The following is a 17,504-nucleotide window of genomic DNA, read 5'->3' as shown; positions in this document are numbered from 1 at the left end:
CTTCAGAAATCATTCTAATATGCTGATTTATTATCAGTGCTGGAAACTGTTGTGCTGCTTGATATTTTTTTGGAACCTGTGATACTTTTTTCAGGATTCTTTGATGAATAAAAAGTTAAAAAGAAGAGCATTTATTTAAAATAGAAATCTTGTCTAACAATATACACTACCGTTCAAAAGTTTGGGGTCAGTAAATTTTGATTCTTTTTTTTTTTTTTCAAAGAAATTAACTTTTATTAAGCAAGGATGTGTTCAATTGTTAAGAAGTGATAGCAAATATTTATATTGTTAAAAAATATTTATATTTTAAATAAATCCTGAAAAAATATTGCAGTTTCCAAAAAAATATTTGGCTGCACAACTTTTGCCAACATTGATAATTCTAATAATAAATCAGCATATTAGAATGATTTCTGAAGGATCATGTGACACTTTATACTGGAGTAATGGCTGATGGAAATTCAGCTTTACATCACAGAAATAAATTATATTTTAAAGGATATTAAAATAGAAACCATTATTTTATATTGTAATAACATTTTGCAAGATTACTGTTTTTTTTCTGTATTTTTGATCAAATAAATGCAGCCTTGATGAGTATAAGAGACTTCTTTAACATTACAAGTCTTACTTATATATATATATATAATAAATATAAACACTGTCATATTGAACTCTAAAGGTATTAAATTAAAAAAGTGTTGGGGTTGAATGGAATGTGTTGCATGAATGTTGTTTGTAGAGGGGTCCAAAAGATGTTGGCAGACTTGTCTAGCATAACTGGACCTTTGACTAAATAGCACAAGGTCTGGTCCACATCTCAACTTTTTCTGGCCAAGAACTGCCCACGTTGACAGGGCATATTGATTATACCAGCTATGCCTTAACTAACATGCTGACAGCATATTCATTTGGGTATCTATGGCCGTTCGTGTTGTATCCCAAACAGTTTTTTGGAGCATTCCAGAATGTTTGTGCAAAAAATTGTGAATAACATAAAAATCAAGTCTTGATATTTTCGCCTCTCTTGTTGGTCTAAAGATTGCATTGAAATCACAGGGGTTGCATCACTATAGTGACATCATTGGGATTTTGAGACCATTGCTAAGTAATTCCACCTCTCAGTACTGAAAACTCTCAGCTGAACATTTTCTTTCACATTAAAACATGTCATTCTTGTAAAGTGCACCTTCTGTGTTGGACCATTGTAAACTTGTCATTCTTTTTTTATTTTATTTTTTTATTTCTTGCAGTGAAATGCATAGAGGTGTAATACATATGTATTTATTTGGTTGATGGTTTGTTTGTTTGATTACTTTAGTCCAGTTTGCAAGGCATAACCATAGGATGCTTGTTGTGTGCTAAACTGCTTTAAAATAGAGAAAAGCTGTTAATGTCACTAATTGTGGTTGTGTGTCAAAAATGTGTTAATGATGGTAATTCCAAAGGGTCATGGAATCTCAACATTCCTCATCGGTCCCCTCCTCTCATATTTCACATGCCTCCACAGCATACAGATTTTATGTAAGTCTACACAGCCAGCCTGTAATATATCTCAAAATTGTCTAAATGTTTTGAAAGTGAAGCACATTTACTTAAGTTTCTTGATTTTCAATAACTGAGGCAATTTTTTGAGGCTCCTTCGGGAAATGAACACCGTCAGAACATTCAGGAAGAAAATCAAAAGCTATGCACAAGACATTTACGATTAAAATCCAATTGAAGTCTGACAATTATTAATTTGGATATATTATAAAAGATTTTTGGGATTAAGGGCTTATTTTACTAACTGTTTGCAGGTTCCACAGCTTCCCTGGAATTCTTTTCATAACCCTGCTGTTATCTGACACAGATGAAGAGAAGGGTCAAAGCACACAGACAGTCCTACTGCGCACCTCAGGGCAAACAGGGGTTAAGTGTTTAGCTCAAGGGCACAGTGACAGGGATTTGAACCTGGAATCCTCCTGTGCTTTAAAGCTCTTCCCAACATGCCACCAAGCAATAAGGGAAAATGTGATGGAAAAAAGCAGTAAAGTTCTTTGATTGAAAACCGATGCAGAAACTCTAACACCACAAAAAGGAAAGTTAAAATCCTCCAGGAAATGTTTAGATATGCAAAGCATTATTCATGTCACCCCTCCAACCAAAATGTACCATGGTACTACTATGGATTTTGAATCTCTAAACATGGCAATGCAGTGGTCTTTTATTTAAAAACCCTTCATTACTAAATAGCATGGACAGTACATGAGCATAGTGATCTTTCAGTACTATTTAGGGTCCTATGGAATCTGTTTTGTTTTCTCCTAAATTCATTTTTTTCTCTCTTTTCCAAATTACATTTTTCTTTTATCTCTTTACCGTTAAACTCTGTTTTAGTGTTTAAAGCTGCAGTCCGTAACTTTTTTTGGTTAAAAATGATCCGAAATCAGTATTTGAGTAAGTACATAACCAGCTAGTGTTCAAAACTATCGCCTTACTTTAGCCCGATTACCACCATTAGTTTATAATAATGTTTTCTAATTTGAGTGGTACGGGTAGGGTTATGCGGGAAATTAGAGCATGCTGCCGCATCATTACGTCACGTCTGTAAACATAAAGAAGTTGTCCCGGCTACTAGGCTATCGCATGTGAGGATCCTGCAGGTGGAGGATCGTTTATAGCCTTTTCTCACAGCAGCCAGAATAATTAAATGTATCATTTTGATGGCGGATTGTAATCCAGAAAGGACTATGTGTTTATGAAACACATGTGAATGAAATTTAATTATATTCCAGTTTTAAATGTGCTTCTGATTACAGATAGCCTAGGATTACACAAGATTTGTATTTTAAAGGGTTACTCCACCCCTAAATGAAAATGTTGTCATTAATCACTTACCCCCATGTCGTTCCAAACCCGTAAAAGCTTCATTCGTTTTCGGAACACAATTTAAGATATTTTGGATGAAAACCGGGAGGCTTGTGACTGTCCTATTGACTACCAAGTAAATTACACTGTCAAGGTCCAGAAACGTATTAAAGACATCGTCAGAATAGTCCATCTGCTATCAGTGGTTCAACCGTAACGTTATGAAGCGACGAGAATACTTCTTGTACGCAAAGAAAACCAAAATAACGACTTTTTGGAGAATATCCACTGAACGCAAACTGCGTACGCTCTTCTGTGTCAGCCACAAGGAGACACAAAGGAGACAAATTGTTGAATAAAGTCATCATTTTTGTTTTCTTCACGTACAAAAAGTATTCTCGTCACTTCATAACATTACGGTTGAACCACCAGTGTTGGGGAAAGTTACTTTTAAAAGTAATGCATTACAATATTGCGTTACTCCGTAAAAAAGTAACTAATTACGTTACTTAGTCGATCGTTTCGTGTCTTTACACATCAGTGCATCGTCACGAGCTGCAGGGTTTAATTTGGTTTTGTTTGTGTATGTTTTTTTGACTTTCAATGCCATGATTCCCATTCACTTCCATTATATGACTGACAGACTGCAACAGTTTGAGTTAAAAATCTTCGTTTGTGTTCTACTGAAGAAACAAATTCACCTACATCTTGGATGCCCTGGGGGTAAGTAGATAAACATCACATTTTCATTTTTGGGTGAACTATTCCTTTAATAACATTTATTTTTACAATGTTAGGGCCATATGAAATGTTATTTTTATTTCAGTTTTTTTTTTTCTGGATATATGATCTAATACAAATTGAACACTATAGAACACATATATGTGCGTCCGATCTGGCTGAGTTTAAGACAAAACCAGCCTAATTTTTTAGTGCCCTTATTTATCGTCAATCCACAGGGATACAGAGCTAGAGATTAATTCAGTGAGATGTTTGAAGAAAGTGATTTGTTTTAAAGCTTTTCATTGATGTGGTTTATTAAAAGTGTGAAAAGTGATTTGTGCGGTATCCAGTGTCCTGGTAGTGTTTGGGGGCCGTAGGGCAGGCCTGCTTTCTGCTGTGTGGAATGTGTTTATGGGCCGTCTTTTCCTGCAGTGCCTATATTACACATTTTTGACCTGGGGTGAGGAGATCAGTAGCTGTTGACTGACTGAACACACATTCATTAGCGATCTCAAGGAATGCTCCAGATTCTTCAAATGACCGCACAGCTTTGTTTGACCCAATGCAAGTCTTTCTACAAAATAGTTTTTTTGTACACATGCTTTTAGAGACCCAGCAATACACGAGGCATATTACGCAATGTTGTGAAAAATCGTGAAAGCAGCTTTGTTATTATAACGCCCCAATATGTTGTTTTTTGTCACTGGCCTGTTAAGGACAAGTTGTCCAAAATATTCCCATACAGCGCATATTTTTAGGTGTTTTCAACTCTCATATTCATTCTCCTCTATTCCTGTAGGATTACCAAGCCCCTGACCTTTGCCGACTGTGTGGGGGATGAGCTTCCTCTGGGCTGGGAGGTGGTGTATGATCAGCAGGTGGGCGTCTACTACATCGACCACATCAATAGTAAGTTCAGCTTTCTGGTTTTGAATTTAAATATAATATTTTATACATCTGGCCCATCTGGTCAGTTCTGTTAAACTAGAACGGTCAATAAGTTGAATTAATTACATAATTTGCTGATTAATTAAATGGTTAGCAAATAACCACCTAAAACAATATTTGCTGAGAAAATCACTCGGATTAAAAGCAGAAGTTGATTAAAAATATTCGAAAGCATAAATAGATAAATGAATGGAAAATAGCCCAAAATTGTCATTTATTTTAATTTGTCATAATTTATTTAAAAAGTTTTTATCCAAAAATAATAAATAAGCGAGTGCATTATTTGAGACTATATGATGCAACATGTATAACCATGGTACAGTGTCCAAAAACTGCATAAATAGATAAATGAATGGAAAATAGCCCAAAATTGTCATTTAATTTAATTTGTCATAATTTATTTAAAAAGTTTTTATCCAAAAATAATAAATAAGCGAGTGCATTATTTGAGACTATATGATGCAACATGTATAACCATGGTACAGTGTCCAAAAACTGTGGTAGTACCATGGTGGTACCATTCTGTCTTCTCGGTCTTTCTCTTTTGTTCTGTCTGTCTATGTGTTGTTCTGTCTATCATTCTGTCTGTCTTGTCTGTCTATCTTTCTGTCGGTCTGTATGTCTGCCTATCATTTTATGTCTATTGTTTTATCTGTCCATCATTCTGTCTATCTGTGTCTATTGTTGTGTCTGTCTATCTGTAGTTCTATTGTTCTGAATGTCTGTCTATCATTCTGTTTATCATTCCTTGTCTGTCTATCTTTCTGTCGGTCTGTATGTCTGCCTATCATTTTATGTCTATTGTTTTATCTGTCCATCATTCTGTCTTATCTGTGTCTATTGTTGTGTCTGTCTATCTGTAGTTCTATTGTTCTGAATGTCTGTCTATCATTCTGTTTATCATTCTTTGTCTGTCTGTCTGTCATTCTCTCTATCGTTCTGTATGTCTGTCTGTCTATCATTCTGTCTATCTGTGTCTATTGTTGTGTCTGTCTATCTGTAGTTCTGTTGTTCTGAATGTCTGTCTATCATTCTGTTTATCATTCTTTGTCTGTCTGTCTATCGGTCTGTATGTCTGTCTGTCTATCATTCTGTCTATCATTCTCTGTCTGTCTGTCTATCGTTCTGTATGTCTTATCATTCTGTCCATCTTTCTATCATTCTGTCTATTATTCTCTATCATTCTGTATGTCTGTCTGTCATTCTGCATGTCTGTCTATCGTTCTATCATTCTGTCTATCATTCTCTATGTCTGTTTATCGTTCTGTCTGTTGTTCTGTATGTCTGTCTGTCTTTTTTATATGTCTTTCTATCATTCTGTCTATCATTCTCTATGTCTGTTTATCGTTCTGTCTGTTGTTCTGTATGTCTGTCTGTCTTTTTTATATGTCTTTCTATCATTCTGTCTGTCGTTCTGTCTATCGCACTGTCCATCATTATCTAACAATGTAATTTGCCATTTATATTACTATCATTCTATCTAGTGAGTTTAGTGTCATTAAAATAGTTCAGATTTGGTTGATTTATTTGCATTAAGTTACAATCTTTGGTGCCATATAAGAAAGTTGTGATTGTTGTTTATGGTTATCAGATACTTATTTTTGGACTCTCATGGGTGATGGCTTTAACATTGTGGTTTGGTTTCCTCTCCACCAGAGACGACCCAGATAGAGAACCCTCGCACACAATGGCGTCAGGAGCAGGAGCGCATGTTAAAAGAGTACCTGGTGGTGGCACAGGAGGCTCTCAATGCCAAGAAAGAGATGTATCAGATCAAACAGCAAAGACTCGAGTTGGCACAGCAAGAGATGCAACTCTTCAACCAGCTCACTCAAGATGACAACCGTTCCATCACCAGCTGTGAGACATGCATCACTCACTTTAATCACACCGCTGCTCACATCACACACACTGCTGATTCAGCCTTCTAACATTGCACCAGTCTATTAGTCATATTGTGTGAGGTTTCAATGAAGTCATTCTTACTCTAGGCTTACTTCAGTGTCACTCATTGGCTGCAATCTGTTTCTTTCCTCACTCATACTTCCATGGCCCCCTCCCTTCCTCCTCTAGTCCAGCTCACCCCTCCTTTTCCCTTCACCTTCCCCTCCCTTTCCTGTCACCATTCATCAGTTCTGCTCTTACTTAGTGTTTCTCACTAAAACATTTCTGCCCATTTATTCATACTCATCACTCGTCAAATGTACATGGATTTGCCTAGCAAAAGTTTTAGTTATAAAATATGAAGTGTATTATTATTAACGGTATAGCCTTTAATATTATTAATGTTAAAGGGATAGTTCAACCAAAAATTGAAATTCTGTCATTCACTCTCATGTCATTCCAAATCCGAATGAGTTTCTTTCTTCTGCTGAACACAAAAGAAGATATTTTAAAGAACGGTTTGTGGTTGACTTCCATAGTATGGAAAAAAAGTACTATGGAACTTAATGGCTAACGTCACCAGTTTGGTTACACGAGAGTGAGGAAATGATGACAGAATTGTAATTTTTGGGTGAACATCCCCTTAATATTAAGACTAATATTATTAAGGTTATTAAGAAGCAGTTTTTGTAACATTTTATTTTTTTATTTTTTACTCTATGCTCACCAAAAAACATCAGAGTAAATTTAAATTCAAACATGGGCATTAATAAATTATTTATTAATTAGATATTTGTGTGTTTTTAGTTATTAATAATTCCTCTTAAATGCAAAATATGACCCTAACCAAATGAAAGCAAAAATCACCTGCAGTTTATTGGATATTTCTCTCTCTTTCACTTTTTCCATCTTTTAGCTTTAGCAAAAAAAGTACTGTGGCAAAACGGTGTTAAAGTGTTTGAATCAGTACTAAAAGACATGTAACATAATATTTACATGTGTACGTCAAAAAAAACAAACATGTTCTCTCTGCCAAAACCCTTTATCCATGAAGCATGATTTATTAGATTGTGCTGGTTTTAACTCTGCGAGATAACTTTTTTATTCAGTTGACTCTTTTGAAGAGATTTTTAACAGAGTTGAGCCAAATACAGTTTTAGAGTTTTTAGCAAAAATAAACTGTAAAAACCTCCATAAATGTTCTCACCATTAAAATAGCCACAGAAGCTGGCATGGCATTAAACACAAACAAATAAGCATCAAATAAAACGAATACACTGATAAAATAGTATAACCATGGTACTGTTTGGCAGATGTACTGATTTCTTAGCTTGATATATGAATAGTTCTGATTGGTTTGGATTTTAATTACTTATATGCACTGGCACCACATGAGCATAATCTGATTGTGACTTTTTGACTAATTTTTCTCTCTCATAGCTCACTCTGGTTCCTCTTCAAATGCAAAATATGACCCTGACCAAATCAAAGCGGAAATCACCTGTAGGCGTGAGCGGGTAGGTCATTATCCTCAGAGAACAATGCCTCATATGTCAGGCCCAAGGGGGGAGGCAGGGGCCCCTCATGTGCTGTGTTGATTGTGTCGTTTGTATGTGTGTGTTGAGGGGAGGTGTGTACATTTAGGAAGAAGAGGCCTATGTTTGGGTTGACTGCAGTGTTTCTCTAGGGCAGAGCTTGTTAGGCCTTTATGAATTAGTGCAGTACTACAGGAAGAGTCATTGTGTCAGAAAGCTGGCCTGTGGATGATAAATACTACCTCTAAATCTGTCGTATTAAAGGAAAAGTTCACCTAGAGATAAGAATTCAAAAGTTGTTTTTTTCTTCATGTCTTGTCATTCCAAACCCAAACCATATTATTTCTTTTTCATTGGAATATAGAGGGAGAAATTGAGAAGAATATTTACACAGCTAGTTCATATTCATAGTGGCACTGCTTCAAGTTTGATTCTCACATTTCATTCTGTTCCATACTCAAATCAGTTGTATTAGTTAAGAAGAAGAAATACACTACTGTTCAAACGTTTGGGGTCAGCAAGATGTTATTGAAAGAACTTTGTTATGCTCACCAAGTAATATTACCAGTAAAAACAGTGATATTGTAAAAGATTACAATTTAAAACTAATTGTTTTCTATTTTAATATATTTGAAAATGTTATTATTCCTGCAGTATTCAGTGTCACCTGATCCTTCAGAAATCATTATAATACGCTGATATGGTGCTCAAGAAACATTTCTTATATTATCAGTGTTGTGCAGCTTCATATTTTTTAAGGATTCTTCAGTGAATAGAAAGTTGAAAGAACAGAACATAAATGTAACAAATGTTTTAACTGCTGGTTTTGATCAATTAGATGCATCTTTGCTAAATAAAGTATTAATTTCTTTAAAAATAACTGACAAAAAAACTTTTGAATGGTGGTGTATATAAGGGAAAAAAGTTGCACCAGTCACATAGACTAATTTTACAATCTGTTTTGGACTTCTTCTTTTTTTAGAGTTTGACAAGCAATTAACTGTCCTTATAAGATTTTTTTAAATTATTATTATTCTTTTGTGTTTTATGAAACAAATGACAAAATTCGGGTTTAGCCTGACAAAATGATATACAATTTTTTTTAAAGACTTTTATCATAACTGATCACAAAGTGTAAAAAACGTTTTGTAGCAAATAAACTCGATATTATGTCATATTTGGTCTACTGTGGCCTGTTACCTACATATCTCATGTTTTTCACTGTATATCGAATCCGTTGTGGTTTTGGGAGGGCTGTGTGTATGTGTGTGTTCAAGGTTGTTTGAAGTTCCTGTGTGTGTTGGGCGGGTCGGGAACGATTCTACATGTCTCTGCTGATGACTCAACTTTTAGTTTTTTTGTTTTTTTTTGCAATGGTGGCTCTGAAGGGAATCCCACTCTGTGTTTTGATGTGTATTGACTGAGGGGCTCTTGTGTCCACAGCTCTCCAGACTCAAACAGGAACTGGCTCAGATGAGACAGGAGCTGCAGTACAAGGAAATGGGAGTGGAGACCCTACAGGAGTGAGTTAAACTGCATTGAACCCTTCCTCACACAAAGCATGTGTAGTTTACAAATTAGGACGAAGTTAGTGGCGATTGTTATGACAAGCATAACTACCAGGCCTACTGTTGCTCATACTTAGGTTTAGGGGTTAGTATAGAAGTAATTGAATACTTAATAGAGATTTGCTACTTCTTGTTTATTGATCAGATTTATGTTTTCCGACGGGTAGATTACAACTAGAAGGTGAAAAGTGATAAGAATGCCATAGAGATCTTGTTTTTTGACTTGCAACTCACTGACAACCACTCTATAAAATAGTATTGTAAAATTGTACTATTCCTCCCTGCCCCCAATCTTTTTTGTGATTCATGGTACATGACCCCACCCTGTCATTAGTTAATTTTCCTGCTTTGTCTTATGTTTCCTGTTTATTCGTGTTTCTGTTTGTGTGTCTCTCTTGTTTGGGTAGTTGTCCTTTAACTGAAACATTTCCAGGTGTCCACAAACTTTGCTCCTTGGATGTGTTCAGTGAGTGCACATCAAATGAGACGCAACCTATAATGTCACTCTGCATTTCAACACTTAAATTATGACAAAGTGAAACAGTCTTTTCTATTGTTCAAATCACCACCTTCATACTAAGTCTGTAGTCTTAATGAACACAATTTGTTAGCAACAACAAAACTACTTGAAATTACAGAAAGTAGAACATGTTCTTACTTAGTTTTATATAACTTTAAAAGAAATTAATAAATGTATTCAGTAAGGATGCATTAAATTGAGCATAAGTGATAGTAAAGGCATTTGTAATGTTACAAAATATGTAGGTTTCAGTTAAATTCTGTTCTTATGAACGTTCTATTCATCAAAGAATCACAGTTTCCACAAAAATATTAAGCAGCACAACTGTTTTCAACATTGATAATAATGACAAATGTTTCTTGAGCACCAAATTCTGAGTTATATTAAAAGAATGATTGCTAAAGGATTGTACCACATTGAAATTTTCATTTTTTTAGTGTAAGCGTTTACATTTTTTATTTATCATAAACTAGAAGACTGTTATTTTAAATTGTAGTACATTTTACAATATTTTTGAACAAATAAATGCAACCGTGTAGAGCGTAAGAGTTTTAAAAAATGTTACCGGCCCCAGAATTTTGAATTGTAGTGTATAGCTTTCATAAGGAGCAACCAAATAGTTGCTATGAAAACTGTCCAAGTGCATCTAAATTGGTTCAGTGTTTGTAGTAATCGTCACAGCTGAGTGATTGTGGCACAAACAGACACAAATCAGAAAAACCAGTGCTTTCAAGGCAGTAATATTTATTTTTTTTGTTATGCTTTAGTACAGAGGTTCACATTTTTTGTCTACAAAGGCAAAAATACTAAAATATTACAAATCATACATGAAAATATTACTAAATACATCACAGTAGTCGGTTATGTTTTGAATGGTGAGATACATTGATAAATTGCTAACACATTTTGGGCTCAGTAGGAGCTGTTCTTTAATAGTATAAGTTATTATGGATATTTGTGTGGATAATGTATAGGCTACAAAACAAAGTTTAAATGGAGTCATATGCTTAACATTTCAGCAAAATGAATTACTGAAGTTAATTTGGGTTGGCATTTTAATAAAAAACCTACCCAAAGTGTGAAAATTATCAATAGCTGTTTTGCTAGCACTCCGGTAATATTTTGCCAGTTCTTCATTTAGACAAAGCAGCCCTTATAGTTAGTATAGCTATCTAGTGCATTCAGGGCTAATTTCAACCCTAATTTCAATATTATTCAGTTCAGTGGAGCAGCAAACCAAACAGTTGACCAGATACCTAACTCCAAAAAAAATCCAAATTAATTACCTGCTCTGCAAATGTCTGACTAAATATATTGTTCTCATACTGTTTTCAATGCTGAAATAGACTAAAATGGTATAAGATAGTATTTAGGGTGCTGTGTTCTAAATAGCCAATGAAGCTGTTAGTTGGCTGTTCTGTAATGTTTGTGTAACATTTTTCATCCATTTAGATTTTTTTTAGAGGGATCTGGGTGTGGGGAATTTTACCTAAACCCACAAAAACTTTGTGTGTGTGTGTGTCTGGAAAAGGAGACTCCACCTCAGGAAGAGGATGCACCAGTTGACTGTGGGTTGCCAAGGCAGGAAAAGCTCAATAAGCAGAGAAAGAGTGAGAGTCCAGAAGAGAGGGAGAGAGAGAGAGAGAGAGAGAGAGAGAGGAGGGGTGCGAAGAGATGAGGAGGGGGCAAAAAGTGCTTGAAAGCATTTTGGAAAACACTGGCAGCAAATTCCTCTCTCCTTCCTGCATCCCAGTGAGGGCCCTTATCTCTTAGATAGAACACAACTCTTCTTGCTCCCAGAATAGCAAGATTAACTCTTTACTCAGCGTTATAAGAAAATAGAAGCTCCCTCTTTACATTACTCATCAGAGCCTGGGGCCTCTGTTATTCCTTTTTGAAATTTTACTTTTTATTTGAAGTCAATCGAATGTTCAGTGGAGTCTTGGCATAATGTGTTGCTAGTGTCTGGCAGCAGTCACTGTATTTTCAAAGTTGCATCAAAGCTTTGCTGTTTGAGACACCCTCCAAAGATGTTGTTTTTATAGAATCAAGTGATCAAATTTTTTAATTCAGTCAGAACTATTTTTTGCAAGGAATTAAATGATTTGATTCAGCAAGTATGCTTCAGATTGAAAATGACAGTAAGCACATTTATAATGTTAAAAGATTTGTCTCAAAAAAATGCTGTTCTTTTTAACTTTTTATTCCTCAAAGAATCCTGAAAAAAATGTATCAAGGTTTCTACAAAAACATTAAGCAGCACAACTGTTTTCAACATTGATAATAAGAAACCAAAGCATCATATTAAAATAGTTTCTGAAGGATCATGTGACACTGAAAATTCAGATTTGCCACAACAGAAATATATTACAATTGTAAATAGATTATTTTATAAAATATATATAAAAATGGAGAACAGTTATTTTAAATTTGAATAATATTCCGCAATATTACTGTTTTACTGTATTTTTTTATCAAATAAATGCAGACGTGGTAAGCTTTAGAGACTTCTTTCAAAAACATAAAAAAAATCATACTGTCCCCAAACTTTTGAATAGTAGTGTGTATAGTGTGTGTATCACCCTCAAGGTTGTCCAAACCTTTGTCAATTCCTTTCTTCTGTTTAACACAAAAGAATGTTAAACAGAAGAACGTTGGTAACTAAACAGTGCTGGTAGCCATTGACTTCCACAGTATGGGAAAACATACTATGGAAATCAATGGCTTCCATCAACTGTTTGGTTACCAACATTCTTCAAAATATCTTATTTTGTGTTTACCAAAAGAAAGAAATTCATACAGGTTTGTAAAAATGTGAGGGTAAGTAAATCCTTTTTTGGGTGAACTATCCCTTTAACACCTTATAGTTCCTAATAAGCCCACTACACTGGTTAAACTTAATTGGTGAGGCTGAATAATCAAAGTTGAACTGTTTAATTAATAAAAATGAGCATAGTGTATTTATTTAGCGCAGAGGTGGTCTTAAACATTACTAACCACTCTGGACAGATTTTAGGTAACCTAATTTTATCAGTTTATGCCAAAACATAACATGAGTGTAGATGAGAGAATAGCCCTTTATTAAATACCCACTTTATATTAAAAAAAAGTATTCACATATCTATAGGAAAATATATAAAAGTTAAATTTGAATAGTCTTAATAAGCTCACATCATTCCTCTCCTTTCATCCTGTCCTTTTCTCTTTCCAAATCTTAAGAACTAGCAGCCGGCGTGTCTGTTCTGTGTCACCAGCCAGTCGTGTGCTGCGGTATTGGGCTGGGCAGATGTCCATAGTAGCCTGGCAGACTTGAGTCCTGGTCAGGCAGGGCTGTGAAAGGTTGGAGGTTTGAAGGGGGAAAACAAAGCCCTGCTTGTGTGGAGAGGAGGAGAGGAAGAGGCAGGGCAGGCGAGCTGACAGTACCTGCTGTTGGAGGAGGGTGGCCTGCAGGAAGTGGCCTATGGCAGGAGCGCAGGCTTTACGCCAGAGACACTGATGTAAAAGACATGCTTTACGCAGTCTCTTCCCAACTCGTGTGAACATAACCATCAATTTCAGCAACTTCAGTATCATACATTTCATTTATTATAATTTCATGTCCATTATCATCTGTATGAAAGCTGAACATTCAATAGTATACTGAGAAACAAAACATTTCATATTGCTTTCCTGTGCAAAGTGATGCACAATGAGCCATTGAAAGGCATTTTTACAACTTTTTTAGCTAGTTTATCTGGTTGTTTCTGTTTCTAGAATGGCATCCTGTCTCTATGTCCAGTATTTCAAGCATTACACTCTGGAGGATATATATCCCACAGTGCTTTGGTGCTTTAGAAGGCAGACATTCCCCGACGGGAGGGTTTTAGTGCGGTGCTCTCCAGTTTCACTTGCCTAATTATTATGCCTTTGAGATTAGAAGCTGGTTTAAGTTAAAACAATATTATTCCAGCATGGCTAAATGGTTAACCAGTCTGTTAGACAGGTCAGCGAGTAATCTAAGCTCACGTCTACCGCTGTCATCTCTCACAGTTTCTCTTTTAAGAGAAATAGTCTCTCTCTTTAACATTCTCACACAATACTGTATGACTTAGATGGTGGTATATTAACTTTGTGTCAAGCAGTGATGTTGGCTTGGCTCTGGTAGAGTAACACCCTTTTTGGCGTAAATAAACTGATCTCATTGCTAGTTTAACTCTTTATACTTACTTGAGCAGCATGAGGAGGGTAAGATTCTTTAAACCATATTTAGATGTTTATGAACAACATACATACCCAGGTCCAGTCAGTGCACGGCTATGAAGAATGGAACACAAAGTCAATCTACATTTAGATGCATCTGTGCTGCAACAAATAGTGTTTAACAGGGAGTCACTTGAAATTATGGCATATGTCTAGTGCTTGATTTGATCTACTAGACCTCCAATGTATTATTGTGTGTAAGAAAGAAACCTGTGTATTTGTATTTTCTATTCTGTTCGGTAAAACTTTACTTGAAGGGGTGTGCATAAGACTGACATGACACCTTCATAATCATGACATGACACATGTCATGAATATGAAGGTTTTATGCATGTTTATGACAACTGTCATTAAGTGTCATTCGCTCAGTTATGTCATTTTTAATGCAAATATGACATTATTTGACCTAACCCTACCCCTACCCTTACCCCTAACCATAGCCCATAACAAAGACATCTCAAGCAATGTCATCTTTGCATTAAAAATTACATAACTGAGCGAATGACACTAAATGACAGTTGTCATAAACATGCATAAAAACAAAAACGTCATATTCATGACATGTGTCATGTCATGATTATGAAGGTGTCATGTCAGTCTTATGCACACCCCTTCAAGTAAAGTGTAACCTTCTGTTCTTCTCTGCTCCCAGTGTACCAATAACAATGAGTCACTGGTCAGCATGTCAGCAGATTAACAACATGGCTGATTGTTTTATTTTTTTTCTCATGTGTGTTGTCTTGAGCAGAATTGACCGGAAGATGTCCAGCAGTCAGACCAATTACAAATTAGATGAAGCACAGGCCATCTTCAGCGAGCTCCGCAGCATTAAAAAGGCCATCAGCACCGGCGAGAAGGAGAGGCAGGACCTCATCCAGGTCAGACAGACCCAAATCCAGCATCTTCATAGATTTTTCCTTGAAATGGAAAACTGTATTTTTATATTTTTTGCATTTTTATACTTTTATACTTTTTACGTTTTTTTTTATGTCAGTGTAACCGAAGTTAACACAAAATGTAGTGTTAGAAATTGGCATAAATAAAAAAAATATTTAAATATAAAAAACTTCACTAGATTTACATTGTTAATAATTGATGAGCTAAAACATCAAAATTTTGATTTAGCCAACTTTTATTCAGTTCAGCTCTTATCTGATGTGTAATACCCACTTTTCAGAATCCAGTTCAGAATTCCTAATTGATCAAAGTTCTGTTATCCATTTTTTTTTTTATTCAATAAATAATGATTCACATAATGATTATGTTACAAAAGTCAAATGTGTTGCAGGTGGGCATTCATGTCAGTGTTATTTTAGTATGACTGAGATTCTATTGTGGTTTTTTATTAATATTTTACTTTTTATGTTGCACATTATGTATATTTTCTATTAAATATTTTTACAGTTTTATTTTTATTTTTGTCCCATTAGTTTTTTTTTAAATGTCTATATATATTTTTTTATTAATTTTTATTTTAGTAGATCAAGTTAAACTAAATGAAAATTAGAAATGTTGCAACTATCTGAAGGTTTTTATATTTTATATTATTTCAGTAACAATTTAGTTTATTTCAAGTAGCAAAAGTTCATACTCACTGAATAGACATTGATATGTCCCCTAATATATTAGTAATTTCAACACCTTCAGTTCCCTCTCAAATATCCTTTATTTTAAGAGGTGTTGCCATCTTGTGGTCATAAGTGATCAACTTCTGTTATGAATATCTCTTTAATTAGATATTCTTTTGTTGTGCACAGAGCCTGGCCAAGCTGACGCTGAACTTCTGTGACTCCATTAATGAGGTGGCCAACAGTGCAAATACCCTCGGTGACTCCTGTAGTGTACAACAATACACAGACACTGGCTGCCAGACTGATCTGATGGGAGAGGTTTGTCAGGATTTGGTTTTTGTCGTCGTTGTTGATGCTATACAACTGAAATGTTAGTTATTTTTTGACATTATGATTGCGTGTCATCACAGAGATTTACAGTCGTCTATGCTCGAAAATATATAATAGTATTTTCTCTCTTATAGTTTGGCACCCAGGAGTCATCACTACTTGCTGACAGAGTCAAACTCAGTTGGCAGTATGAAGAGGCTAAGAAAAAGTAAGTGGATTTGCAAATATGCACTGTATAACTATTATGAACAACAGACTTAAATCATACTGCATAACAGTCTGGTTCTGAAGGTAAAATCACATTTATTTTCTGTACAGAGAAATTTATTTTTTGAATAACCTATAAACCCTGAGCTTCTATGAGCTCTCTGGGTTTTAAAAGTTTGTATATATGTATGTATAAAAAGTATGTACAGAATACAAAAATCACTGTGATTTCAGCATCTTTAAAAAAAATCAGTGTTTTTGATTTGATTATATAATTTGCAATGCATCATAGAATGTGTAATGTATTTGTATTTTAATGTCAAGTACAATGTCTTGAATTTTTTTCTCTCCAGTTTTCAAATACTTTTTGCTTCAAATTTAATTTGTAATGTTGTGATTCATATTGGAGTTGGTCGGTCTGGTTCAAGGCTTAAAGCTTTTTGAAGAATGTTTTAAATCCCTATGGGAAAAAAATGAATGGAAATCTTTTTTTCTGGATCTAGGGATGCTGAAAAAGTAAGTGGTCACTGTAGCATTTCTCTGCAGTTGCTTACTTATTCTGAAAGGTTGTTTTTGCTATATGGCACTGTTAGGTGATTACTAGGGTGTTCTGGATGGTTGCTAGGTGGTCAGATACTGGCTCAAGATGAAATGCCCACTTCTGTATGATATCCTGGTTACTAGATATACATAGAACCCCATGTTCTTGTAAGAATTTCCTGCCGTTTTTCATTTACTTTGCAAAAATAATTCAGATCACTTTAAAAATAGTATCACACCTCCCAATATCACCTGATTTCAGTCATGTGGTTTCAAGGAGCTGAAGTAGCAGACTATGGAACTTCTATTGAGCCTTGCTGTGATTCCTGAAAGTAAAGTCATGTGCCTCATGCCATGTAATAATGTTGCTACTACTTCACAGTAGATTTGAGTGGTTTGTATTAAAGTAGAGTGATGGATTGATGTGGCATACATTGCATTTGAAATCTATATATTTGAGGAGGAAATAATGCTGTAGCTTTTGGCCTCTGTGTTGCAACAGTGGCTCCATGCAAACCTTTTTACAAGATGCATGTTTCCATGGAAACCGAGCTGGCCATAGACTGCCAGGTATGACATCAGAGAGAGA

General features: G+C 35.1%; 1 protein-coding gene across 2 annotated transcripts in view; it reads left to right on the top strand.

Moving 5' to 3' along the window:
* LOC107590624 (protein WWC3-like) overlaps nt 1-17,504 on the top strand; it is a 59,609-nt gene that overhangs the window by 24,827 nt on the left and 17,278 nt on the right. For both annotated transcript variants that reach the window (XM_016279492.1, XM_016279491.1), the window contains exons 2-8: nt 4,373-4,482; nt 6,178-6,381; nt 7,846-7,922; nt 9,384-9,463; nt 15,016-15,145; nt 16,025-16,156; nt 16,303-16,376. In XM_016279492.1, coding sequence (XP_016134978.1) covers nt 4,373-4,482; nt 6,178-6,381; nt 7,846-7,922; nt 9,384-9,463; nt 15,016-15,145; nt 16,025-16,156; nt 16,303-16,376 — 807 coding nt within the window. The remainder of the gene's footprint in view (nt 1-4,372; nt 4,483-6,177; nt 6,382-7,845; nt 7,923-9,383; nt 9,464-15,015; nt 15,146-16,024; nt 16,157-16,302; nt 16,377-17,504) is intronic.

This window comes from Sinocyclocheilus grahami, unplaced genomic scaffold, assembly GCF_001515645.1.
Source record: "Sinocyclocheilus grahami isolate Dianchi unplaced genomic scaffold, SAMN03320097.WGS_v1.1 scaffold131.1, whole genome shotgun sequence".
Lineage (NCBI taxonomy): Eukaryota > Metazoa > Chordata > Actinopteri > Cypriniformes > Cyprinidae > Sinocyclocheilus > Sinocyclocheilus grahami.
The sequence above is the reverse complement of the archived record's forward strand: the minus strand, read 5'-3'. Positions and strand labels throughout refer to the sequence as shown.